At 36.0% G+C, this 27,317-nt stretch overlaps 3 protein-coding genes and 1 long non-coding RNA gene across 22 annotated transcripts in view; 2 read left to right on the top strand and 2 right to left on the bottom strand.

Moving 5' to 3' along the window:
- The window catches only part of Lar (tyrosine-protein phosphatase Lar), a 374,983-nt gene extending 356,637 nt beyond the window's left edge, over window positions 1-18,346 (top strand). For 3 of the 6 annotated variants that reach the window (XM_070304372.1, XM_070304376.1, XM_070304377.1), the window contains 7 exons: window positions 8,673-8,812; window positions 9,130-9,332; window positions 9,419-9,585; window positions 9,736-11,096; window positions 11,182-11,408; window positions 11,499-13,305; window positions 13,445-18,346. In XM_070304372.1, the coding sequence (XP_070160473.1) occupies window positions 8,673-8,812; window positions 9,130-9,332; window positions 9,419-9,585; window positions 9,736-11,096; window positions 11,182-11,408; window positions 11,499-13,305; window positions 13,445-13,513 (3,974 nt within the window). In that variant the 3' untranslated portion in view covers window positions 13,514-18,346. The remainder of the gene's footprint in view (window positions 1-8,672; window positions 8,813-9,129; window positions 9,333-9,418; window positions 9,586-9,735; window positions 11,097-11,181; window positions 11,409-11,498; window positions 13,306-13,444) is intronic. The other 3 variants (XM_070304373.1, XM_070304374.1, XM_070304378.1) reach the window with 1 other exon arrangement.
- On the bottom strand, window positions 1,040-16,685 carry LOC138937789 (uncharacterized). Of its 3 annotated transcripts, XR_011447574.1 has the most exons (5): window positions 16,568-16,685; window positions 15,717-15,842; window positions 4,709-4,898; window positions 2,812-2,997; window positions 1,040-2,077 (listed from the first exon to the last, which is right to left on the bottom strand). It is a non-coding gene; the product is annotated as an uncharacterized lncRNA (long non-coding RNA). The 3 variants fall into 3 exon arrangements; XR_011447575.1 differs by lacking the exons at window positions 1,040-2,077; window positions 2,812-2,997; window positions 16,568-16,685 and adding an exon at window positions 16,384-16,460 and having other exon boundaries at window positions 3,944-4,898; XR_011447573.1 differs by lacking the exons at window positions 1,040-2,077; window positions 2,812-2,997 and having other exon boundaries at window positions 3,946-4,898.
- Window positions 18,347-18,474: 128 nt separating the features above from the next.
- On the bottom strand, window positions 18,475-20,872 carry LOC138937788 (uncharacterized Golgi apparatus membrane protein-like protein CG5021). Of its 8 annotated transcripts, none has more exons than XM_070304393.1 (6): window positions 20,497-20,696; window positions 20,279-20,422; window positions 19,917-19,990; window positions 19,601-19,835; window positions 18,786-19,040; window positions 18,475-18,706 (listed from the first exon to the last, which is right to left on the bottom strand). In XM_070304393.1, exons 3-6 carry the CDS (start codon window positions 19,976-19,978, stop codon window positions 18,641-18,643), a joined length of 618 nt encoding a protein of 205 aa, XP_070160494.1. In that variant the 5' UTR covers window positions 19,979-19,990; window positions 20,279-20,422; window positions 20,497-20,696; the 3' UTR covers window positions 18,475-18,640. The 8 variants fall into 8 exon arrangements, with proteins under 8 accessions (XP_070160494.1, XP_070160493.1, XP_070160495.1 ...); XM_070304392.1 differs by having other exon boundaries at window positions 20,279-20,428; XM_070304394.1 differs by lacking the exon at window positions 20,497-20,696 and adding an exon at window positions 20,102-20,219 and having other exon boundaries at window positions 20,279-20,490.
- Zip48c (Zinc/iron regulated transporter-related protein 48C) overlaps window positions 20,612-27,317 on the top strand; it is a 36,974-nt gene continuing 30,268 nt past the window's right edge. For 3 of the 5 annotated variants that reach the window (XM_070304384.1, XM_070304383.1, XM_070304385.1), the window contains exons 1-3: window positions 20,612-21,440; window positions 25,226-25,613; window positions 27,142-27,293. In XM_070304384.1, the coding sequence (XP_070160485.1) occupies window positions 21,333-21,440; window positions 25,226-25,613; window positions 27,142-27,293 (648 nt within the window). In that variant the 5' untranslated portion in view covers window positions 20,612-21,332. The remainder of the gene's footprint in view (window positions 21,441-25,225; window positions 25,614-27,141; window positions 27,294-27,317) is intronic. The other 2 variants (XM_070304382.1, XM_070304386.1) reach the window with 2 other exon arrangements.

Raw genomic sequence — 27,317 nt, forward strand, 5'->3', positions numbered from 1 at the left:
CGCAATAATGTTCTTCTCATAAAACTCCATCGAAATAAATAAATAAAAAAAAAAATTAAAAAAAAGTTATAATGTCTGCGATATTGAATAAAAATTCGATCGTAATCGCAACACCAACCTCAATCGGTCACGGTCGCTACGAATTTCACACGCTAAGCTTCGCGAAGAAGAAATACCATATTGGGATGAAGTAATAACGCGCCTCATCCGAGAGAGCCAAAAATATAAAAGCCCGCCAAAAGTCAATCCGGTTATACTTTCGCGCGGTTCCAGTGCGGGTTGCGACACGACACGCCGTGTTATTCTGGGTGAATGCATTTTACGTATATAATGTACATTACTATATACATATATATACTTTCGATTTCAGATTCCGCTAACGTCACTTCGTCACCTGTCTCTTTCCCTAAGCTCTCAAACAACCATATACTCTCTTCCTTTATCACGATTTTCTATTCTGTATTTTCTCTATCGTCTATCTTTTCTTTCCAGTGACTCTACACTCATGTATTATATTTTTTATACTGTATTTTTATGTTTCTATAATTCTATTAACTTACATTATATATACAATATATCGTAATACTGTATTATATTATATATATATGAGCTTTCCTCTCTTCTCTCACGCCATTCTTGTGTTACAGTAATAGTTTCGAGAAACGAACTATCAAATCGCTCATCGTGACGAGAGAGGAAAAGAGGTCGGACACGGCCCTTTTTTCCGGTCGAGTTACCTTTTTTTTTTGCGCAAACCAAAATTTTGAGCGCGCACGACTTTTTAAATTTTTCGTGCCTCTCCAATCACGCTTTCCTGTTCTTTTCGCAATCTCCTTTTTACTCTTCCGATTTTTATAAAACGGCACCCACGCGACGCGTAATTCGAAACGATGATGGCCCTATCTTTTTGGCTGGCAAGATTTTATATTTTTGGATTTTTTGCGGCAATAAAATTTCCAACGACTTACTCTAGATGTCCCGAAATCTTTCCCGAAAAACTCCACCCTTCTCCCTCCCCAAGATTTTAGTGTGCCCACGATAATTTTTTCCAGGTGCACGCAGCCACGGATTTTTCAGAAGCTGATAACCAATTTTTGAGCTCAGCTATTAACGATGAAAGAGAAAAAGAAAAAATAGAAAAGAATTTTCTTACCGTTTTTTACAGGGCCTAATCGCAACTCTCTCTCTTTGTTCGTTGCCGTTGGTTTTTTTCATCTCCCTAGCCCCACTTTTAAAACTTGGATATCTATTTTGACACGCTAATTAATACTTAATTATATTCACTCAAGTGTTTTTATCTTTCCTTAAAGCATTTGCAGGAGGATGATCCAGGTTTTGAACAGCTAGTTTTTAAGATCTATATTCACATTATCGTAATATATCAACTTAATAATATGTATTCATTACACTCAGTGTTCTTTCTGGTGGTTACCGTGGTTACGTCAGTAAAGATGTTTCGTTTCTCTTCTTTAGTTTATTAACTCACTCTTGCCACGTGTTATGAAGATAGAAGTCAGGCTGGCTGCCCTGCGTGCCATTATTTCCGTTTTTTTTTAATTCTTCTTTTTTTTTATATCACTATTAGCTGTACAAGCTATATGAAATAAGTAAATAATACTAACGAATGAAATTAAATAATAACTTGTTACACGCAAAAAAAATCAGAAAATAATGGCAAAGCGAGGGTCAGCTTGCGAGTGAAGCGCTTACGTATATATATAAAAACTCTAGCGAATGTTATCTCACACACAAGAATATATATGACGCACTTTTTCACTATATATATATATATATTACACATATATATATTTCTATATATATCTCTGATATATAAGGCTCTTCTGTCTTTAGTTGAGATTTAGTTCTACCTATCGTTTGCACATGTTTAGAGCATGCCTTCGTTTGTTTAAAGACTCCTCGACTTCCTCGATCCCAGAAACGCAACCCCTTGAACTCTTCCCGTCACGAAAAAGGAAAGAAGCCCCTGAATTCCGGTGTTCCACCTATTTTCCTGCCCTCCTTCTCCATCGCCACCGTCAAAATCCGCCGAACTATGTCGAGTCTGCGAGATCACTTCCTAGTAAATTATACCACACATTCACATTATATAATACCATTTATATCCTATGAATGGCATGCTGATGCATGAAGACAGTTTTGCTTTCTGTTATTTCCCATCCCTGTCCCAATCAAGTAGCACCCGAAGGTGCCAATCGATCCCGCATGTCGAACGTTTTTCACCCCCTCTCACCCTTTTTCCCTTTGGCGGCCCGAATAACATCCAGCACGATCCATCCCTCCCATAACAAATAAATTCAATACCGAGAGAAAAAAAAATTGTTTGTACGATATTTATACAGTAACCGTTGAAAAAATAAATCTCCGCGCAGTTGTAATAGCTATGGTATTTCTCCGGGAAATCATTTAATCGTAACGATAACTTCTCTCGATGCGGAAACGAAGTGATACGATACGATCGTGGTTGTTAAAAGTTTCACAATGCGAATAAGTAGAAACAACAAATCGCGAGATTGAAAAAAAAAAATAATCGAGCGAGAAAACCGGAGTTGTAAAAAAACTGTCCCATGGATTCGAAAGCGAAGGAAGAAGTAAAACGAGGAAAAACGGTAGATGATTGTGTATACCGTGCGATTCTGTTCATCTCTAACGGGCTATAAAGATATTCTCCGCGTTGAACACGCGGAGAAGTATCATTTGTCGCGAAGGTGTTATGTCACCCTATGGTTGTTGAACGAAAAGTTATACCAACGCGCGTCCATAACGATCTTCCTTACGCCTTTCAGTGCTCACCACTATGAATCTCTCTCCTCCTTCGGATCATCTTTCGTTTTTCCGTCCTCCCTTCTGCATTCTTCTCTTCTCCGTTCCTCAGATCCCCCGTTCCCAGCATTATCCTGTCTATGGAGCAACTGATCCGACGCCCGTTTCACCCTCCTGAAGCAGACTCGGCAGAGCGAAGCGAAACGATAAAAAGCACTGCTGAAAGCACCCTGCCGTATAAGCTCGCACATTGTCAAGCACAAAGATTCACCGTCACGTGTATAGCATACATATATATATCTTTTAACGCATACGTTTACTATTATTACTAACTGTCATCGTTCACTATTTACCGAGATATATCACCGCTACTATAGCATTTTATATATATATATATATATATGATGTCTCACCGTATGTGCACGGGCACTTTGCAAAAGTCACGTAAACGCGCGCCGGCACCGTGTGTTACACGTTTTTCTCGCACCCACCACGCACGCATACACGCACTTCGTGGAGTCAGAGTGCCACGCGACGACATGCACGCACGCACGTGCGTGCGTACCTCGCGTGGTTCCTGCCGCCGTCGTAGTCTTGCCCCTATGCATCGGATTCTCAAGTGCAAGCACCCCGCTTTTACGATCAATTCGACTGCGAGACAGCGTGTGCACGTAGCATTCACGTAGGACACGCGTGCGGGCGTGTGCGACTGGATATGCATATACGTAGAGAGACGCTCACGTTGGTTGCGTGAGAGAGCACCGTGCACACAGCAGCGGCTATACACATCCGGATAAATATTGTTATAGACGATGCAATATCGTGCCACCGAGCACCAGCACTGAAAGCACCCTCGAAAAGCACCCTTACTGTCGACTGTCGTGCAACCTGAAGCTCTTTCCTGAGGCGATCTCGAAATAGCGCGATGCAAAAGCTCCGATAATAACCGAAATAGCAACATTAACGACGGGTATTTTGCGATCGCGTATACTGTAGATTGGCTTGTAGGATTTTTAGCTGCAGTAAAAACGATTTGACCTTCATGAAACGATGATATTACTATGATGATTATTAATCCGTGAACACTTGTGGAAAATCATCGAATTTTTTGAGAAAAAGAAAAAAAAGATTTGCATAAGTTGATTACGTATATGTGTTAAAAATTTTTTATCATTTGAAAATGAACATGAAAATTATTTTATATACAAAGGATGCAAATTGTTTTTGTCGAAAATTTAGTTTTCCGCTTTTATAATGGCGCACGAATTTATTATAATCGATACTATGTATAATAACATGAAAAAAGACTGCAGTCGACAACGATTACGGTCCTATGGTGTGTTTCTTTTCGAGATCGTGACAAGAAAGTGTGCGTGTGTATGCGTGAGTGATTGTGTAAAAGGATACCGGATGGAAGAAGGATGATGCGCGTAAGAAAGCGTACACGAAAAATAATCGAAAGCATCAGGAAAGTGATCAGTCAAAGGAGAACGGTATATAATAAAATAAAAGTCAAATCAAAAATTCTCGCGCGAAATTTTCTCTGCGCCCAAACGTTCTCAACGACGAAAAGAGTCGAATAATTTATACTAAGAAAGAGAAAAAAGAAATTCGCGAAGCGTTTTCTTGGAAACATTTGAATACCAATATTTATTAGATCTTTTATGATTATATTTTTATTTGTATGCTCGACATCGACAACAATTCCGTGGATTTCGACGAGTGAATCGCATTCAACGTCGGATCATCAGACTTCACCCCCGCCGGAAACGACCGATGACCTTAATATCCACAAGCGAAATATTCGTCTCTTTTTAAAGTAGCATACGTAAAAAATGGAAATGCTCATTCTAAATTGAATTCTCGATTTCTACTCGTACGCGAAATGTCCAGCGTGGGTGAAGCGCATTTTATCTAGAAGACTTACCCCATATGCTGCGTATGGAGACGAAACGAAAAATATTTATATATGAACTACGGGCATTATTAGATTCCATTGATTTTCATAATCAAATTCGTTGAAATGTACATAATACGCTCGACGACCATTTTTTATATTACGTATAATATCTTCATTCTCTGCATGCGAGACTTCGATCCGTTTCCAACTTCTGTCTCTGTAAGTCAAATATAATATTTTATTATTCTCTCTGAGAGATTCCGACATGTACAAAATATTTCGTTTAAATACTACATCTTTCTCTTTCTAAATATACAATATAGATATATTTTATTTTTTATCTCGAGATACACGCGCACACATGTTTTTTACATAAATATCTAGAAAAGGTATGATTACAGTATACTGTATATGTAAATGTATGTGTGTATTTTTTTTTCTATATATGAATTATTAAGCAGCAATTGAAGAAACATTCTTTCGTAGGCGTAATGTTAAAATCTCATAAGCTTCGGCTGTCCGTTGATGTTCCTGATTATTTTCTCTAATTTTTTACTTGATACATATGAAACTATATTATTGTTATATCCCGACAAAGTGCATGATTTATGAACACAGTTGGTATTCCTTTTAGTTCGATCCAACTAGTTCCGCCAATTTGAATTAGATATTTTAGATGCTATCGACAGCTTCAACCACACTCGATCATCGACAGGCACGATTCGTTAATCAAATAAACGGCACCTCTACCACCATATCTCGGCAACGGCTGTCGAAACGTATTTGCGCGCGCGCTTTACACGGAATTTTGTGATTTTTGCGTGGATGAATGCGCGGGTGGATGTTGATATTAAGAGAGAGAGAGAGAGAGAGAGAGAGAGAGAGAGAGAGAGAGAGAGAGAGAGAAAGGAAGAGAAAAAAGAGGGATGAAGAAGAGATAAATAGCGGGATACCTTTCTATGGTATCTAAATCGAGAGAGAGAGACCTCGTTCTGTTTGTCTTCTTTTCTCCCTCTTTTCTTTCTCTTGTCTTCTCTCTTTCTTTCTTTAATTTACTCTGCTGCCTCCCCTTTGCTGAAACGACAAAAGTTTTTGATCGAGCTGCTGTTTTTTGCGGGTGACTTTTTGGAGTTGCAAAAAAAAGAGAAACAATTTTTCCTCAGAAGACACTCCGCCCTACCGACATGTATCCCAATCTTGTACCGTGAGTTTTTTGACAATAATGTCACAAGAGGAATCGCGAGTTTTTCTCACGGCTGCCCAAGTTCTATAGAATACCGTAGCAATGCGACAAAACCCTTCTCTCGTTTGATACATCCTAGAAACCATCCACCTTATTCTTTCTTATGGTTTCTCCTTCCTATAGCTTTCTTTTCGTAGGCATTTTATCATAGGTCTTTCCCTCTTTAATGTCTCGTGTCGAGGGAGAAGGGATAAGGGGATTCGAGATCTCGATTCATTCTGAGATTATTGCTATCGGCAGCTGCTGATATACGTCGAGCGTATTTCGAGAAACGTGAGATACATATGGCTTTCGCTCCCCGACACGAGGCAGGTGAACATGAGCCTTTAGTTATTTCATATTTGGAGTAGTGATTGCGCATGCCAAAAAAGATATTCTCACGTCTCCCGCCTCTCTGCGACCAACTGCAACCGAGGGCCAAGCGATCATTTTTTTTTTTTTTTTTGGTCTACTTAACGATCGATTGGATCATGAATCTTGTTGCCATCGACATTCGTTAGCAGTTGCGAGATTAAATAAGCGGTGCGATTGCCATCGAGCGCATGAGGCCGGAGCGAAAGGACCGAATCGAGCGAATGCGAGCGCGTGTCTGTTTCGAGAAGAAAAGGATAAAGAAATCTCTTGTCTATACTTTTTTTTATCGTAAAATCGAGATATAGCCATTATATATAGAGAGAGGGCCAATTTTGATGATAATCAGTAGTGTGCTACCCATTGTGATATGCCTTAAAAAGTAATTAAATTACATTATAATATTCTATTCAATGTACGTGCGAAGTTGACACGAATTTTTACGAGTTTTTTTTCCCACTTTTTTGGCGACTTTTGGGGCGCAGCTGAAAAAAGTGAGTATCCCTTAGCTCGAGTTGTGCCATGATATTTTTCTATACCGTCAATTTTTGTTTCACTTTTTCTTTTTGTCTCCGTCTCATTTTTTTTCTTTTTTTTTTTTTGCATATATATTATATATATACTCTTCTTTTGTTGTCTGTCGAAAGAGTTAAATCTCAGAGTGTTGTCCTACAGTTATTTCTTTTTGTTTGCTGCAGCCAGCGAATATATTATGACATAATCTCAAAAGACATGTTATTACATACATTACGCTGCGATTTGCGCGCGCTCGCCGTCCTTGTTTTTTGCGCTACATAGCGAAATTGTAAGTGTGATCTTGATCTTATTTAACTGTGTACACGTACGAGAGCTAGAAAAGCAGAGCGAGCACGCGATTTACCAATCGCTTCTCATCAAATTCGCGCTACGACGATTCAGTTCTGCGTCGAAATTTTCTGTATGTACAATACTTTCGTTGCGGCGCAAGTTTCGGTTTTTGCGAATCCTCCCATCGTAAAAAGCTGCTATTATTGTTATATACATATATATATCGTGCGGAAGCAGGTATTAGGCAGTGCTGGTTTTTATCTGAATTTTTGTTTTTCCCATCATATTATGTTTCCCATTTCTCTCGTATAACTAGCCGTTTGGCGACGACGAATACTGGACCGTCCATGGAACAATCGAGTTATCTCGTCTTTCGGACAACTTCTGGAATCGCGACATTAGAAGTTACGATGTTGACGCGAAAATACGTCGTCGCGTGAAACTCTCTAACTTCCCGGATGGCGGTCGTGGTTGTAAATAAACGTTGTAAATAGGCGACGTGCATATTTACCGTCACTGCCACTGCATCCGGTCCAAGAGCAAGACTCTCATTTTGTTGCGGCTAACTTTTATTCTGCTGACGAGTGCACTTGTACACACCTTCCACCGCGAAAGCTCGCGTTCAAATACATACTTGATCTCTCTCAAATCATCATGGACTCTCCAATATTGCCGCTGTGTTATCGTGTCCAACGTTACCGCGTACTTGATCGTATACTCGGACGTATCTACGCGCGCTTGTATACGCGAAGGCGCGAACCGAACACGCGGAAGAGAGAGAAAAAAAAACAACTAAATAAAAAAAAGAAAGAGAGAAAAAAAGCATTATTGGTATTCAAATGGAGGATCACGATCGTAATCAGGGGCGTAGAGCATGGGGTACAACGTGCCTCGTAATATTGTTTGTACGTCGTTTTGTCCGTGTGTGATTGGCGGCATGTAATTACCTTCTCCACTACTTCTTCATTTCTTTCATTTTTCTCGTTTCATCTTTCTTTCACGACAACTTATTTTACTTATGATTTTTCTTTTCGCAAACGCGCTACAAACCGCTGGTACCTTCGCGTTTCCTTTTCGATTGTATCTTATCGCTATCTTATTCTCGCTCTATCGTCTATTTTTCTTTTAATTTCCGTTACAGCGACGAATTGGACGGATGGACGGTAGCAGAATGTAAAAAAAACGTTGTATAAAAAGATTAATTTTATTTCTCGCTTTTTTTTCTTTAAGTACATTTTCTCTTGCGATGAAGGATACTTTAGCTACCGATATATTAACGCTTATTGCTTCTAACATTGTTCTATCTGTTTCTGAAATGTAAATAATAATAATGATTGTACGTAATGATCTTTTCGGCAGACAAGACAGACTGCGAACGACTTACATATTCTTTCATTTCTTTTCTTTTTTCTCTTGATCAGTTTCTTTGAATTTTATACAAGTTCATTATTTATATTATTTCAGATTTTATAAAATCGTTATTTATTATCTCCTGTCTGCGTACGTCTGTGGGTATACATTGGCGTGTGTCTGTGAGTGTGACATCAGATGAGCATAAAGTGCGCGAATTAATTATAGATTGCGTTACAGTGCCGGGGGATCCTCAAGACGTCAAAGTCACGCCGATCAACTCGACGGCAATACACGTCGAGTGGAAGCCGCCAAAAGCGAAAGATCAGAATGGCGTTATACGAGGGTACCACATACACGTTCAGGAAGTGAGGGAGGAGGTCAGTTTGTGGTTGCTACACGATCAATAGCGTAGCATTGCAAGTTTCAAACTCTTAACATGAAACTTACTAATGAAATCTTATATCTGTTCTCTCTATCCCCCGTCTCTTTATCTTTGCCATCTTCATTCTCTTGTATCAATAGAACATATAAATAGAACATTCAATTTTTTAAGTAAGGTGCAATTATTGCTTTAAATCATAACATTAACAATCACGCATATTACATAATTATGTCGGTCTTCAATGAAACAATGCAAGGTAGACAGAAATAGATAGTGAAACGAGCTCGCGATGAAATTGTGGTAATTTCTCAGGGGAAAGATCTACTGAACGAACCAATACGTCGAGACGTGCACGAGGACGGCGTATTAGAGGTGAACATTACCGGACTGCAACCGGACACGAGATACTCGGTGCAAGTGGCGGCACTAACGAGAAAAGGGGACGGAGACCGTTCGGTACCGATTCACGTTAGGACACCGGGCGGAGTACCGAACAGGCCGCAAGTCAACGTGAAGTAAGAGAAACGCCGACTTAAAAATATTGTACTTTTATAAAAAACTTTACCGCGACTGATCGATTCTGTACACGTTATTTTTTCAGGGTACTAAACAGAGGCCCGGATGTCTTGGAACTTGAATGGGTCCAACCCACTCAAACCTATGGTATTCTGCTAGGATATCGTATTCGATATGGTATAAAGAATCAAACGCTCAAGGAGGAATTTATCGAGGGCACGCATCAGCATACATATAAAATCACAGATCTCGGTGAGAAAAATTAATACTTAATGTATATAATATATGTTTTGTAGCATGATATAAATCTTGAAGATACAGAATGAAAATCGCTATCTATTTTTATGAATTATTCTTACCTCTATTGCCATATAACAAATTGTTTCTTCAAATAATCTATAGGAGAACAAGGCGTTGATTACGAATTCAGAGTAGCGGGTAAAAATGATATCGGCTTTGGCCAGGAGACCGTGCGATACTGGTTCAGCCCGGAAGGTGAACCCACGGGGCCACCGACCAACTTATCGTACTTCTTCCAAACTCCCGACACCGTGTGTGTTACTTGGGACAAACCCCTTCGACAGCATAGAAACGGCCAAATAATCGGCTATGACGTACAGTTCAACAAAAAGAACGATCATTCTAGCACTATAGATAGGAACACGACCAAAACGAGGGCGGTATTCACTAATCTGGAGGAGAACACGGAATATGTCTTTCATGTACGAGCGCATACGTCGCAAGGTAGCGGTCCGTATTCCGAGAAAATCACGATAATGACGGAAAAGGACATCGGCAGAGCTCCGATGTCCGTAAGAGCAGTGGCCACGTCGGATTCCAGTGTGGAGGTGTGGTGGGAACCAGTACCCAACAGAGGAAAGATCGTCGGTTATCAAATTTTCTATACGACGACCGCTGTGGAAGATTTAGACGAGTGGAAGCAGAAGAGCGTCGGCTTGACAGAATCGGCGGATCTAATCAATCTGGAGAAATTCACCCAATACGCCATAACAGTAGCTGCGCGCTACAAGACCGGTCTGGGAAGGCTAAGCGAGAAGGTCACAGTAAAGGTAAAACCGGAAGATGTTCCGCTAAATCTTAGAGCACCAGACTCATCGACACACTCGATGACTCTGTCCTGGACTCCACCCATAAGACTGACCCCGATGAAGTACAAAGTTTCATTCGATGCTGTTAAAGAATTCGTAGATTCTCAGGGTATAACACAAACACAGATCGTCCCTCGCAGGCAAATACTATTGGATCCTCAAACAACAAGCACGATGATAAACGAGTTACAACCGTTTACGACTTATAACGTCAACGTGAGCGCTGTACCACGCGACGGTCAATATAGACCACCGGCAAAAATTACGGTCACCACGCAGATGGCTGCACCCAAACCGATGGTGAAGCCAGACTTCTACGGCGTGGTTAATGGCGAAGAGATTCAAGTTATTCTGCCGCAAGCTTCCGAGGAATACGGACCGATTTCGCACTATTACCTGATAGTCGTTCCCGAAGATAAGAGTACTGCCGATAAACAACCGGATGAGTTGACCGAGGATATGATTACCGGAAAAGGTGCCAAGCAAGAGAGGGAAAATGCGCCCTATATCGCAGCTAAATTTCCGCACAGAGATATTCCGTATACATTCCATTTAGGCAGCGGAGACATCTACGAGGGATACGAAAACCGGAAACTCGCAAAAAATAAACGCTATAGAATATTCGTACGGGCCGTAGTCGATACCCCACGAAAGGTGAGATACATGAAACGTTTAGCGAAGTTTATACGCACGAGTATGTACAATTCGATAATTATTTATGGAAAAATATTCTTTCTAGCATCTGTACACGTCGTCACCATTTTCCGAATATTTATCTTTGGACATGAGAGAAGTACCTCCCGGCGAGCCACCACGTCGACCAAATCCCAATACTCCTCCGGATGGAAATCCGGAAGTTTCAGTAAAAACTAGTGGTCAAGAACCAGGTATGGTATGGGTCGTTGGTCCCATAATCGCAGCATTGATGGTCAGCGTTTGCCTTGTTCTTCTATTCGTCATCAAAAAGTAAGTTCGGTTTCTTAGAAAAAAAAATAATTCAAAGTCTATGCACATAAAAGTTGTACATTCATCACTTTGACTTCATAATTATTTCAGACGAAGACAACCGTGCAAAGCACCAGATCAAGCAGCCGTTACACGACCGCTCATGGCGGCGGATATAAGTTCTAATCACGCGCCGTCGGATCCGGTGGAAATGCGACGATTGAATTTCCAAACTCCAGGCATGATCTCACACCCGCCGATTCCAATCAGCGAACTAGGCAATCACATCGAGCGCCTGAAAGCGAATGACAATCTTAAATTCAGTCAAGAGTACGAATCGATAGAGCCTGGTCAACAATTTACGTGGGACCATTCCAATATGGAAGTCAACGCGTCGAAGAATCGTTATGCCAATGTGATCGCATACGACCATTCGCGAGTCATTCTTCAAACTGTCGACGGTATGCCGGGTTCGGATTATATCAATGCCAATTATTGCGATGGTTATAGAAAGCAGAATGCATATGTGGCCACGCAAGGACCTCTACAGGAGACATTCGGGGATTTCTGGCGTATGTGCTGGGAATTGCGAACTAGCACGATCGTGATGATGACAAAGTTGGAAGAGAGAACAAGGATTAAATGTGATCAATACTGGCCCACTAGAGGCTCCGAAACTTATGGACAAATGACCGTGACCATCAGCGATATTCAAGAATTGGCAACCTATTGTATCCGCACGTTTCAGGTTTGTCGAACGGGCTATTCTGAACGACGCGAGATAAAGCAGCTGCAATTCACAGCCTGGCCCGATCACGGCGTGCCGGAACATCCCGCACCGTTTTTGCAATTCTTACGCAGAGTCAGATCACTTAATGTACCCGATAGCGGACCGTTAGTAGTGCATTGTAGCGCTGGCGTAGGAAGAACTGGTTGCTTCATCGTAATAGATTCGATGTTGGAAAGGATTAAGCATGAGAAAATGATCGATATTTACGGCCACGTCACATGTCTACGAGCTCAGAGGAATTATATGGTCCAAACTGAAGATCAATACATTTTCATTCACGATGCTCTGCTTGAAGCGGTGATCTGCGGCAATACGGAGGTACCGGCCAGAAATCTGCATTCCCACATTCAGAAACTCATGCAGCCTGAGATCGACAATATAACTGGAATGGAATTGGAATTCAAGAAGCTTTCCAACATCAAGGCCGACTCGACTAGATTTATATCTGCAAACCTACCATGTAACAAGCACAAAAATCGATTGGTCCACATTCTGCCTTACGAGTGTACTAGAGTGTGCCTGCAACCACAACGTAACATCGAGGGATCCGATTATATAAATGCAAGTTTGATTGATGGATATCGCTATAGAGCAGCTTACATAGCTACACAAGGTCCTCTGTGCGACACTACTGACGATTTCTGGCGTATGCTATGGGAGCACAATTCCACGATCGTCGTTATGCTGACGAAATTGAAGGAGATGGGCAGAGAAAAATGTCACCAGTACTGGCCGTCCGACCGATCTATTCGTTACCAATGTTTTGTCGTGGATCCGATCGCGGAATATAATATGCCGCAATACATTTTGCGAGAATTCAAGGTGACGGATGCGCGCGATGGTGCCAGCCGTACGGTCAGGCAATTCCAATTCATCGATTGGCCAGAACAAGGAGTCCCGAAATCTGGTGATGGTTTTATCGACTTTATCGGTCAGGTTCATAAAACGAAGGAACAGTTCGGTCAAGACGGGCCGATCACCGTTCATTGCAGCGCTGGTGTAGGAAGGACGGGTGTCTTCATAACGCTTAGTATTGTATTGGAGCGAATGCAGTATGAGGGAGTGGTCGATATTTTCCAGACTGTGAGAATATTACGCACGCAACGTCCGGCTATGGTTCAAACCGAGGTTTGTAGGCTTGTTACTTTCAATGTTCCACAAAATATAGTATTATATAATATAATAAATAATACAGCATATATGTGTATGTGCATGCTTACTCATGTAAAAGTAATTTTTAATCATATTTTCTGTTTTTTTGTTTCAGGATCAATATCAGTTCTGCTATCGAGCCAGTTTGGAATATTTAGGGTCTTTTGATCATTATGCCAACTGACAAGCCGACTCTCGCGAACAAAGAGATCTGTCGAGAGACAAGCGAGACCGGCAGAGAGGCGAGAGAGATGTCGAGAGAGCAAAAGTACGACGTGTCTAGTACAATAAAATCGTATGACATACTCGTACCTTCCAAGAACAAATACGCGATTACTAATGTCGTGGGCAGTTAACATAGAGAAATGTTTAGTTAATGATGTTACAGTAAATGCAAATATTCGAAGGAAATTTTCATTCTTGATGATATAACAAATGCCCAAATCGTCCTAAGAAGCATTCATCAGCTTAAGTTAATCTCTTTTTAAAAATTAGATTCGAAAGTTCCCTCGCGCGAGTTAAAACGCGAGTCAAAACTGCCGTTTAGAAATACAATACGCATGATTGTATAAACGATCGTGTCATATGTTGTCATACATACGTTCTTTGTGTGAACAGAGCGGACTTTTTAATTTCCAGATATTCTCTCACATTGAAAGATTAATTAAGTACGATAATGTAATCAAAATTACAGGCCGTCACTGCGTAGGATTCACATTTGTGAATTAGTAAATTGGAACATATCCCATTGTCGAATCGATCATTCGTAAAAGCATTTTTTTAAGTCTAGATAATCTAATTCTAAGATAGACTGAAATATTACGACCATATCTCTCTCCCATTCAAAATATAGTGCATTACATTCATGGATATCTCTTACAAACTGAGACATCCTTTCTCGTTTATTGAAGATAAGAGTGCTTCCTTCAGTAGCGATTGCATAGAGGAATGAAAAGATGTTGATGTTAATGCTGTGAGAGAAACAGATGGGTAATGCACTGCATATATATGTAAAACGCATACATATTTGAAGGTAAAAATCTACAATTTGCAGTATATGACACATTTCACATATTCAAGTACTTATTGATGTAGAAAAAATAACAGATCGAAAAATCAACTCTAAATAACTTTCTTTAGCTTTACAAAAGAGAGAGAAAGAGAGATGAAAATTTCCGCTCACAAGAGACAAGAAAATTGCCATACTGCCAAATTGACAATTATTATGCTGTACTCGTTATGAACAGTAGGGATCTCTTCTCATTTTATCTATTATAATAATGTTAGATAGATCATAAGAAAAAAAATTGTTTTAAGGCTAGATTAAGCGATGCCATTAGGGAAATGATGATGAAAAAAGGATTTGAATGAAAGAAGGATGAAAGGAAACGGTGCCTATATACAATAAAAAGTGCATAAATAAAAAAATTTGAGTGCACATTTCTATAAAAGAAGAAAAACTAATTTACATAGAAGCACTGTATGTTGAAATCATGTATTGTTCTTCCGAGCCCTCGATACCTTTATGTACAAAGTTCCAATATAGCTTCTACCTCGAATATTTCTATTGTTTTTTTAAATATGTTCAAATAGACAGTATACCATATAAATTTATTTGTTTTTGTATATCAGTTTGTTTTTTAGTTCATATATAGTTGAACAGATATTTTCATCAAAATTTAATTCATACAAGATATTCACATTTATTAATGGTACATTAAATTTATCGATATTTGTATAATATCTTTTTCTTTTTTCGAATGCCAGATCAATGCCAAAACTGCACATTGGATGGAACATTCCTACACAATATATCTGTTATGATGAAAATATTTAATTTGGTAAGTTTATAAAATTTTTGATTCTATAGAATCGCTCTATGTTAGTGAATTTGTAAGAAATTCAAATATTTTTCTTATAATCACTTACGATTTAATAAAGATGAATGCATTAATTGCTTTGATTTTAGAAAATCATCACAGTGAATGTATTTAATCCTACTTTTTATTGTGCCTATTGATGCACTTATAATAGTCAATAGTTGATTCTATCTAATATTTTGTAAAAGCGCTAATTAATCACTTTTATCATAACATTTCCACTTTATAGCGATAACTTTAACTACGCATATTGCAATTCAAAATTGCAGACTCTTAAATCTATGAGGACAATAATTGTGCACTTGTTTATGTATTCTGTACTTCTAAATTTGTATGATATTAGGTATAGTGTCTTTTATCTAACACTTTAGAAATTACTGATTAAAAAAAGTATATGTACACACAATAACAGATGTAATGTTATCTACAGTGCTCAGAGATTTTATTGAGCATATAGACTCTGTTTTTTGACATTCTTTTGCAACTATTTATGCTTATGATACATACCTGACATGTTTGAATCCAATGTCACATTTTGATATCAGCTTCATGATTTCCATAATTTCCATGATTTCATAGAAGTATTTTTTTTCCATTAATTACTGCGGTTCGAGGGCCAGGAACTGTGACTATCTGTACATAAATGCACCGTCTGTCGTTAGCAACATTATATAAATATATACAAAATAATGATGATATATATATATATAAAATGATGAATAATATATATACATAGATATATATTATAAATATCAGTAAAAGAGATACGAGTGTGCATAAAAGACATGGAGATATTTAAAAACACGTGGGTATTTTCCAGACTATACTTTAAGTTTTAATCGAAAAAAAAAATGTGTAATCTATTCATTGTCAATATATGTTGTACCTACTCATAATATTTAATTCTCGAGACATTTTTTATTTGCGCGATTTTATACTTTTTAAAATATTGTTTTTTAATTGTGTTTATTACATTATTTTGACATACTTCTATACAATGGCTTTTGTGTAAAATGTTGTTTTATGGATTGGAAAGATGCATATGATGCTAAAATGGTATTTCTTTATTACTAGAATATTTTTTCCTTCTGTTAACAAACTGAGGGCCATTTCATATTTGCATTTAATGTTATATATCTTTGTGCTTGAAAAAGTACTTAATTTATTTCATTACCATTAAAATGTACGTATATAATTACATAATTGCATCAAATTTTTCACTGCCTGTTGAACCATTTACGAACCATGACATTTTTCATTAAATTATAGTGTAATGATAATAATTATACTACTACTTGTAACAATAATAATAATAATGATAATACTAGTTATAAAAATGATTCTACAATTTGCCTTACGTCTCAAATTTCGCTGCGTAATATTAACACTTTAAATTTTTACATTAACGACACATTTTTTAATTATCGAATTAAGTTAATTTTTACAATGTTGACAACCATTATTACGGCTCGATAATATTTGGCCTTCAGAATGTAACCATAACCTATTTACGTCAATATACAGCTTCCAGTTTTATTTTTTATTTTGTTTAAAGAAGAGTGTACATTATTATATATTTTTCATAAAATTTGTTTATTTTTTCCCTTAAACACATTTATATGTTTATTACTTTAACTAAAATTAAGTTCAATGTATAATATATTTACTAAACATTTTTATGCAAATTAAATTATGAATACTTTTAAACAACACGAAAAAAGTTTGCAACATCTTTTATTTTTCCAGATATTATGCGCAATTTCAAAAACTGCAATTGGTATTTAAAGACTCGCCCAAACAGATTCATATTCTTTAAGATATATTGCTAACGAAATGTTATACATGGTGTATGACTGAATAATGTTTATTAGCTCTAACAAGATATGACTGAAAACTTAGACACAAAACTCAATACTGTATGTAAAAGACAGTTAAGATAAGAATGGATGAGACATTTTAACGATTATATGTGTCAGGAGGCTTTATCTGTAAATAATAATATTAACTTATTTCTATTGAAATACTTTAATCTGATTCTTATTACATTGTACAATTACTCAAAAATTTACAAGATAGAATTAAATTACTTTAATTATTTATTTTGATGAAGTAGTATTTGCTATTGGAGCATTTCTCGATAAAGAAACTGATAGCTCTTAAACTTTAAAAGTCAAACGCCCTGTACACACTGGTTTTTATTATAAAGTTCTTATTATTCTGGAAAAAAAAAGAGAAATTAAAGACTTTTGCTAAAAATAACTTTCAAATATCTCATTATTATAGGTATTCATCTGTAATAAATCATTAAATGTTCATTCTCGTTAAACATTTTTCTAATAATAATGTAAAAAATTAAGTTTTAATTTGACAAAATTTTTGTGAAAAACTGATCAAGATTTCAATGTAATTATTATCAACATATGTACTTTGGCCAACTTTCTTAATGGCTTCAGGTTTAAAATTTCAAACTAAGATATGTTACAAAAAACGAAATTAAATTATTGTATAAATACATTACTAGTTATAAATTGGTATCATTAATCTATAATCGCTAAAATTTACTGCTACAAAAAGTCCACAATATTCATGCATTTATAATAATTGTAATACTACTAAGTTTTTTTATCATTCCAAAACTTTCGTATATATCGTACTTTTGTAGCATGATTATTGTTAGTCTTATATAATTTTTTGTATGATCTAAAATGTATAGCAATATGTGGTTTGTTGTATTCTTCTTGAAAACGTACACAACTCGCGTGTGTCTTCGGAGCACTTTTGATAATATAATGAAATACGATCGGCTGCTTTATATAGCTCCGTGCAATATATAGCGAGTTTATTACTGTGTATAAGATCGCCTCAATTTCATCTGTAGATGAATCAGTAAAGTGACTGTCGCAGATCCGAAGAATATGAATTTAAAAGCAAAGAATAAGTCAAATACTAAATATCGTTGAAAGAATGGGAAATTATTTTGTGATACTTTCTTGCCAGAAAGAATACAACAGGCTGAGGTAAACTGATGATAAATGCAATGTTACTAATTAACAACTATACAAAATAAATATTGTGTAATAGAAAGAGAGTCTGTTGACAAGGGAAAATACCGTGTACATTATGTATTGCCTCATGGCATTAATAAACTAGTACTAACGTAAATTTGGCTTTTTTGATGTAAATATTCATTTCAATTTCCTGCCTTCAGCAACATTTCAGGAAACGTCATCATAAATAAATCTTATCAAAACGTTAAAACGTAAAATGAAGATTGATAACGATTTATTTTATAGAATACTTAAAAGAATACAGTCTAACATTATTATATACACAAACATTTGCAAATATTTATTAAATTATCAGGCATATATGAATTTGAGATGACACACACACACACACAAACACGTCAGTGTGCTTACAAATATACAAACTTATATTACATTAGTTGGTTGATTGGAATTATTCGTTGGAGGACTCCTGGTCATTATTGAAGCAACCTGTAGCAAAATGAAATAAATAAGAATTACATAAGTATATATGATAAATTATTTGCTAAAGTTTCATATATAAATTTACATTTTGTATCACTTGTTTTCTGATGAAATCACTAGTGGCTGCTGAAATGTTTCGATCATTTCCCATCTTACATTTAACATAGCCATATAGATTTGCACCATTCAAAACAATGGCAATGCAGACAAGTAAAAGCCACTTGAATTTAAAACCAAACAATGCAACAATAAATAGTATTGACCAAAAAAGTGGACACAAGATTAGCGCCAACCAAAAGATTCGCGCCTCTGTTGCATTAATGCGATTCTGTTGTGCACCCTGAAACACAGGGTACACTGAAACAGGTATTGGATCTATATATTGGAATTATATTTAACTGATCTGATTTAAAAATTAGCTACATTTTAATATATATCTACAATAATTGTGCAATGAAGCATAAATCCATTATGTAATTATCTATTTATAATCTGCATAAGCAGTAACAGTGATTTTAGAAAATGTCAAGGATGTAAACATACGAGAGCTGATGAACCTTGAATTCTTACTCAACTTGTTTAAATTAGCATTCGTGTATTGGACCATGAAAAATATAATAACTGATTCATAATTCAAAGAACTATACTTTATAATATAATATATATTTAACTGAAACTTGCGTGATATAACATGTAACGTAACATAAAATGATGAGTTTACATCTTCTTTTAAATATAGAATTAAAGTAATTCTGATTACGCCACTGCCAGAAGAAATATCATTTTTTCTATAAATAGCTTATTGTTAATTATTCAAAATTTAATAAAACTCAAATAACCTCTTGCTATTATAGTAACATAAATCAAAATACATCTCAAAACATATATAATGAAGCAAACCTTTCTGGATTCAAAAACCCAATGACTTTTGCCATCGTCGTCCACATAATTCCACCATCTAAGGCCAACCATTAATCTTCCGGTAATATTCTTAACGGTCCAAAAATCCATCGATAAAAGTAGTACCACTGTTACAAAACTCGCTATAAAGCTATTTGAAAACCAACCGCAAAGCATATAAACTACTATAGCTGCTATCCTGAAGGCCAAATGAAACAGTGTAACGTATGGATGTCTAGAATTGCAGGAAATAATATTTAATCTTACACAGATATAATCCACATTTGCGTGTTAAAAAATATATTCTTATACGTACTTAAGCTTGTTGGCATTTTGAACATCCTCTTCCTCTCCGAAAGCTATTGCATCGTCATCCATCAGTAAAGGTACCTACAAACGAGATCGTAGAACATTCTAAAAGACATATCGAGCATATATATTTATGCCGTTTTATCTCCGCTATATTTATTGTTTTACCCCAAGACTCATACATATATTTACATTTTTATGACGTGGATGAAGAAACTTAAAACGTGAGATGTCGAAAACTAAAGAAACACAAATGAACGAGATCAAATCCCGGAGACGCAATATCTACGTTTGCTCTTTCACAAGGCGGCTAGAATCGGAATATAACTATCATACATACGAACCCTTCTTTGGCTAATATATACATACAAAAATGTGTGCGCAAGCGAATGTCAGAACAACGACTTTCCACAGACTATCGCCAACTAGAATTATTCTCGAGATCTCCTCCGTAATAAACCACGACTCTTATATTTCGCATACGAGACAATCAAATATACTTCAGGATTCTCGCTACGACTAAAAAAAAAAAAAAAATGTAGCGGTCAGTATGCGGTCGATTGTGCGAAAGATCGGCATACACCTACCGTTGCGGACGCCATGTTTGCACGTTGACAATTCATGTGCGTCGTCTGCTCTATATGCTATATATTATTATAGGTCGACGGTGGCGCCTCGCGGTCGAACATCGCAAGTCACGTCGCGCGCGCCGACGAAAAAAACCGACTTCGTTTTCTCAAAACGCGTTCGCGTTCCGGCGTTTCACCATCGGACGGAGGATCGATCAAGGGAAATACCTTGACATCGTTGATAACCGGTACGGACAAGGCCTTGAGACGCGGCGCCGACACGGGCGAAAGACGCGCGACTCGCCCTCGTACATACGAGATACGAATCGCGCGCGATCCGCCCATTGGCCGGCGTATCGATGGAAGTTGGTCGCGACGCAGTGCCCCGTGTGACGTCACGGACGTGACCAACCCTGCTTATCGGCGCGAGGGAGAAATCGAAGGTGATCTCGCCCGCACTCGCGCACGCACGCTCGTCCCCGATACGTCCACGTACGTGTGGAAGAGACGCATTTATTTCGTGTGCGTACGTCGCGATTGCGGATATTCGGAAGTCTCGATCGACGGTCGCGACGAGACGAGAGGACAGTGGACAGTAGGAACATCACACGTGTATCGCGCTACTCTAGTAGTATACTAGTGTAGTCGGTGTGGTAGTAGTGTGGCTCGATGTTTGTGCATCGGTGGTGCGCGCGGTTGAGATAAGCAGTGCGGGGGACTGAGTGCACCGTACACCGATCTCGCGAGATCTCGCTTCGTTCGGCTCTCTCGGCGTTCGCAAACGCACAGTTTGCCGCAAGACTCGCGCGTCATTCGTAGTAGCTCTTGCCCGATGTAACGGAAGTTCGCACGCGATGCTCAAGGATCATTCACCGATCGTTCAGGCGCTCCTCGGAACCCTGTTCACGTGGGCCCTCACCGCGGCCGGCGCCGCGCTCGTCGTCGTCATCCGAGGCAAACAAGTGAGTAAACATTCGCGTTCCGATGACATTTCATTGACGTTTTGACATCGGTTACAACTCGGCGATTCGTTTTATCATACCGTCCATCAAAATTCCGATTGTCGGAATAAACTTAACCTTATCGGCGCATCCGCTCGCCATGCGCGACGCACTCGACTCTTCGAAAGCAAGGACGTGTTTTTTTTTTTTTTTTTAAATCTGCATTTATGCTACATTTTTCTGTGATTTAAATGCGAATTCTTTTAATTACGCTTCGCACATCTTCCATTTTCTCTGCATATTCTATGTACTTGTCCTTATTTTGAACGCAAAAAAATTATGGCAAATCAAAAAAAAAAAAAAACATTTAATTTATATCTTTATTTTTTCTTCTATCAAAAGCTTGTAGAACATAAATTAAATCTAAAAAATATTTTACCCCAATATATTTTATTTTATATTGCTATATAAAATATAAATAGGCTACGTGTTAAGTATACTGCATGTTAATTATATTTCTTTTCTTCCTTACTTTCCATAAATTTAAATTTTTTCGTCTAGAGAATGTAATATCTCAACCTTTAATGAATGAAAAAAATATGTTTGAAAAAATATTTCATACTTATCTGATATTTAAAACTTATATAGACGAAAGAATTTAAGAAAAGAAGGAAATCGATGCCCCTGACGCATGCAAAGTATCAATTTCAATTGTCGGAGCATTATTGTTGAAACAAAATTTCGAAGCGTATGCAAAAACGTCGGCTATTTGCGTAAAAAGCCGAACTATTTCGGCCAGATTCTTCGTCGCATTTAAATTTAGAGCTGGTTCAATGAAATCGCTACAATGACGACTGACGGGCTCGCGTAATCCGCCGCTTCCTCCGTGCCATTTAATTCGCGTGTGTATTACGAGAGCGGCTCGTATCAGACGCTTTCATATTGATAAGGCTCGGATTGCACCGATGTTATTTTGGCTTTAAGCGAAATTTAACTCTTTTAGCTTTTGGCAATAAACAATGTTATTTGGCTTTCGGCTATAGGCTATAAATTAATAAACGGGTAAATTATATTATATTATATATATTATCATTATATTCATATTATATTATATTATATTATTATTATATTAAGTTAATCAACGATTAAATTATAGCCTAAAGACAAAAACCAACAAATAAAAATTTTTTTTAAGTCTTGTTTAAAGCCAAAATGACATTGATGTAACCGGGCCTAAGGCCTGTTTAGGATTCTATTCGCATGAGATATTGTTATAACGCGTATCTACAGAAAAGTTCATTGATAATATTAAAGAGACACGGTATCTCTTTTTTTTGTCTCTCTCTCTCTCTCTCTTTCACTGCATCTTGTATATTAAACATTATTAATTAAAATATTTCTGCGCACATACTTCATATATATTTCTTTTGATGAATCCATAGATGAGCAGTTCATCGACGTACAAAACCTATTTGAGTTTATTTAGCTAACTGCTGTCTTATTGTTAGATGGTTGGAGGCTTTCAATAATTTTATTTATTAATAAACAATTTTCTTTTTACAATTGTGGATATACGGAAACTCATTTTATTTATTATATGACCGGAATGCAAAGTTGCATTGATGGTTAAAATTTGACACGCGCGTATATATTATATTATAGAACAAATTCTTACAAAGAAATATAATAATATACTATATTGTATCATATATTTCGTGACATAATATAAAACGTTTCTAAAGAGTCGTTATAAATAGGAATTCTCTTATAAAAGTGCGTTTAATTCGCAACGGTTATCGAGGTAACGAAATTAATGGATAAATGCTATAGTTAATTTTTTGAAAGATATTTTATTATTGAAAACTGAAAATTTTTGAGCTATAAATTAAATATGTAAACAAAAAACAAATCTAATTTACTTAAATTGTTCAAGATATAGTATTCTTCAGTAGTAATACTATCTCTCTAAAAATAATCGTTACAAATATTTTTTTTTTAATGTTCTTAAGAATGTGCCCTTACAATTTGTACATCTTTCTCCCAATGTGGAGAGAAAAAGATAAACTCTGAACAATGCAATCTCGGTTCAGCTATAAAAAACAGACCCTATGTATCACCTTATGTATCATATGATACGTTTTATAATAATCTTAAAGACAAAATTCTGTATTATCTCAAGTATTCTACAAGTCATCTGCAAGACGTTTTGTTTTGACTGCATTAAATTTCAATTATAACTTTCTAGATTAAGTTGTATGTATGTATGTGTGTGTATGTGTGTGTGTGTGTCTGTAAAATAAATTCTTCTTTAGTAAAAATTGCTAGAGAAATTCGATTATAAAGATCAAATATAAAAAAAAAATTTGTCTGAAGAGTTTGAGTTAAATTCTAATATCGTAAGGAGTAAATCTTGATACTTTTATTGTTAGAAGGATGATTATTATATCTCGTAGATTTTATTTATTTTTAAATCACTATTATATGATATCTTTAAAATCGTTGATTCGCGATATCTTTTCTTTGTTTTTTAATCTGGATACGATAGTAAGATAGTAAACATTTTTTTCTTCCTTGACATCGTATATGGCTGATATCAAATAATTTTCGCGGAAGTGACTAACATATGCCTTCTCGGCATAGATATCATTCGACACACACACGTTATCTACTAATGTAATAAATTTCATTTTTAATTCAGCAGAGAATTATCTATGATAAAATTGTTAATTTATATTGTTAAATAAAATTTTATTAAAATAGAAAAATTATACTTCACTTGCCAATACACCATCCGCAAAAAAAAAACCAATTTTTTTAATGTAAAAAAAACGACTTTTATATAATTTATTATAATGCGTAATATATATTAGAAATACAATATAAATTAATGATGTCTATCTTTGTTATTATGTGAACTTTGTGAATTATATGTATATTAAGGAACATAATCAAATTAATTTAATATTTATATATGAAGATGTTGTAGAATATTAATCACACTTCCCTTATCTCTCCTTTATATACCATTTTTGATTTTAAAGAATTAATATTATCTTTTACATCATTTTTGATGCTTTGAGAAAATCAATTTCCAGCTTTTTGAGGTGCGTTTGAGATAAATGGGGAAAAGATTGCTTTATAGACATTTCCTTGTCAATATTTAAGAAAATATTAGCAATTTACTTTATGGATTGTTTAATTGATATCATGAACTTGATTGATATGAGAGATAGTCGACGCTACCGCTCGTATTTCCACGCACTGATATACGAGATAAAACGCATGCTACTTGCACAATATTGACACAACTTTTAGATATTTTTTTGCAAACTTAACGCATATATGTTCTAAGTAAACACATGTATACCACACTTCTGACGTTTTAACGAAGGCTAAATCCGAGGCTAAGTCAGAATTGTAAATCATCTTGAACTTGGCAAAGCCAAAGAGAAGTGAATATTATATATATATATATATATAATATATATAATATGTATGTACGTATGTATGTATTCTCCACAAAATCAATTTTTAATTTTTCTGAGAATAGTATAAATTAAATTATTAAATAAGAAATGAAAATAAAAATTGGAAACACAAAGATTCTGTGATAAAATCACATAAAATTAATCAGAGTCTAAAATAGTGATAATTAAAAAGGCTATATATATATATACAATATATATAAATATACGTATAGATTGCATGAAAAGCATGAAAAGAGTGCACGAATTAAATTCGAACTTTATTCAAGTTTTCGAGTAAAGAATTCCGCTTATATATCTGTAATGGTTTGTTTCCGTTAGCGTAAGCTGCTCGATGTCAGCCTGGGGTTCGCCGCCGGCGTGATGGTGGCCGCAAGTTACTGGTCATTGCTAGCACCAGCGATCGAAATGGCAACCGAGAGCAAGACATATGGAGCTGAGGGCGAGTACGCGTTCGTACCGGTCGCACTTGGATTTCTCATCGGCGCGGCATTCGTATACGGGACGGACGTGTTGATATCTACCCTCGGCATTCAGTCCCCCAATGTGCTTTTAGCTATGCAATCAGTCGGTACGAAACAAAGACGCAAGATCATTGCGAAACTAAAGAGTGACGAGGACTTAGACAATGATTATGATCCGTTGTTTAACGACGTACAAATTTCCAGTGGAAAGATGTACACTCGCGTCGAATCGACCACGATCGATGGTATCTCATTTTCTTTTCGTAAAATCGCAGTTTTTTCTCTCTCTCTTTCTATAGGCTTGGAAAATGGGATCAGTTCGCGACATGTATACTATACATGTGTATACATATATCTCTATATATGTATATAAACGTCCGTATACACTCGCCCCTCTTTGCTTTATCGCAGACATAATATGGTTTTTATTCAGGAATAAGCATTCTCTCAAATTTTTTGTGTGCTATTTTCATGACAAGTAATGCATTCTGTAACTTGTCTCTTAAGATACAATAGTTGTGGAATTCTTTGCATGTAGCATGATGAAAGCTCTTTATGCAAAAAAAAAATAATAGTTTAGTAAAATTGCTTAATTAAAATATCATAATGTAGACAAGTTCAGCTTATAATTTTTTGATCTAATATATATAATATTCTTCTTTTATAATAGAAATTCAAAAGACAAAATATATATTATATGCATTAATGATATTACATTTATCATGATCATCTTATATATAACCATAATATATATTGTACGTTAACACTATTACATTTATCAAAACATGATTATGATCAACGTAATAGTATTAATGCGTATGATATAGCAAATTTATCGATACATTGAAAAAAAAAAAATCTTTATCTTATAGCTCTATTATCTTTATCAAAATGAGAAATCTTATCTCTCTCTCTCTCTCTCTCTCTATTACCTTCATCGAAATTAAAACTTGCTGATTAAATGATTAATTAAAGTTAAATAATATAGGATATATTTAAAAAGTCTATATATAATTGATATTTAAATTAATTTATCAGAGATCATTGCTTATTCTAAATAAATGTTTCGCTCATGTAAATTGAGATATAGTAGATATTTTTCTTTATGATCAGTGACGTTTAATAGAAATATGAATAGTTGATTAATTTATGCATTTAATAAAAATATCCCAAGCTTTGTATTATAGTATATGCATGATATTATTTGTAGAGAAATACATAGGACTTAAGCACACAGGTTCAATGTAAACTTATAACTAAAAATATTCGATCCGCCTGTTAAATACATCGTCTAAACTGAAATTTTTAATCCCGGATAAGTGGTGTGATTAAAAGTGTGAATAATAAAAACAAAACCGAAATAATAAAGACAGAGAACCTAAACAATAAAGACAGAATTAAAAATACTAAATTTAAACTTAACATTAATACAAAGTGCACGTCCGCGTAAAATATTATCTTTCTCTTATGATACATACCTAAATATATAAATAAAATGAAATAAAATAAATTAATATTTTGGATCTGTGTGAAAAGTTCCATGGAGCTTAAAAAAAAACTGATCTTATTAATCCTGCCTAAATGAATCTAATTGCAATAAATTTCATTGAAAGTACGTCTGTCAGCGTGAAAAAAAAATTTTTCTTTTCTAATCCTTCATCTGATACGAATTGCATTTGCATGAAGTGATCATGTGCCCATCGTTTAGTTTTTCCAAGTTTGTGCTAGTGCAGAATGTATGATACATTTTATTGTGAATGTTTAATTTTCCAGGCTTCTACGAACAGAATAGTAGACGTCGACAAATCACAAATATAAACAGATCATCGGAATCGGCAGAGATCGGAACAGTTTACGAGGATCCTAATAACGAAGCGAAAAACAATCAGTGGCGGAGGATACTACTACTCGTTGTTGCTATTACGGTATATTTCTACGAGATAATGAAT

Source organism: Polyergus mexicanus, unplaced genomic scaffold, assembly GCF_030449975.1.
Source record: "Polyergus mexicanus isolate NDT 795.1 unplaced genomic scaffold, iyPolMexi1.0 SCAF_11, whole genome shotgun sequence".
NCBI lineage: Eukaryota > Metazoa > Arthropoda > Insecta > Hymenoptera > Formicidae > Polyergus > Polyergus mexicanus.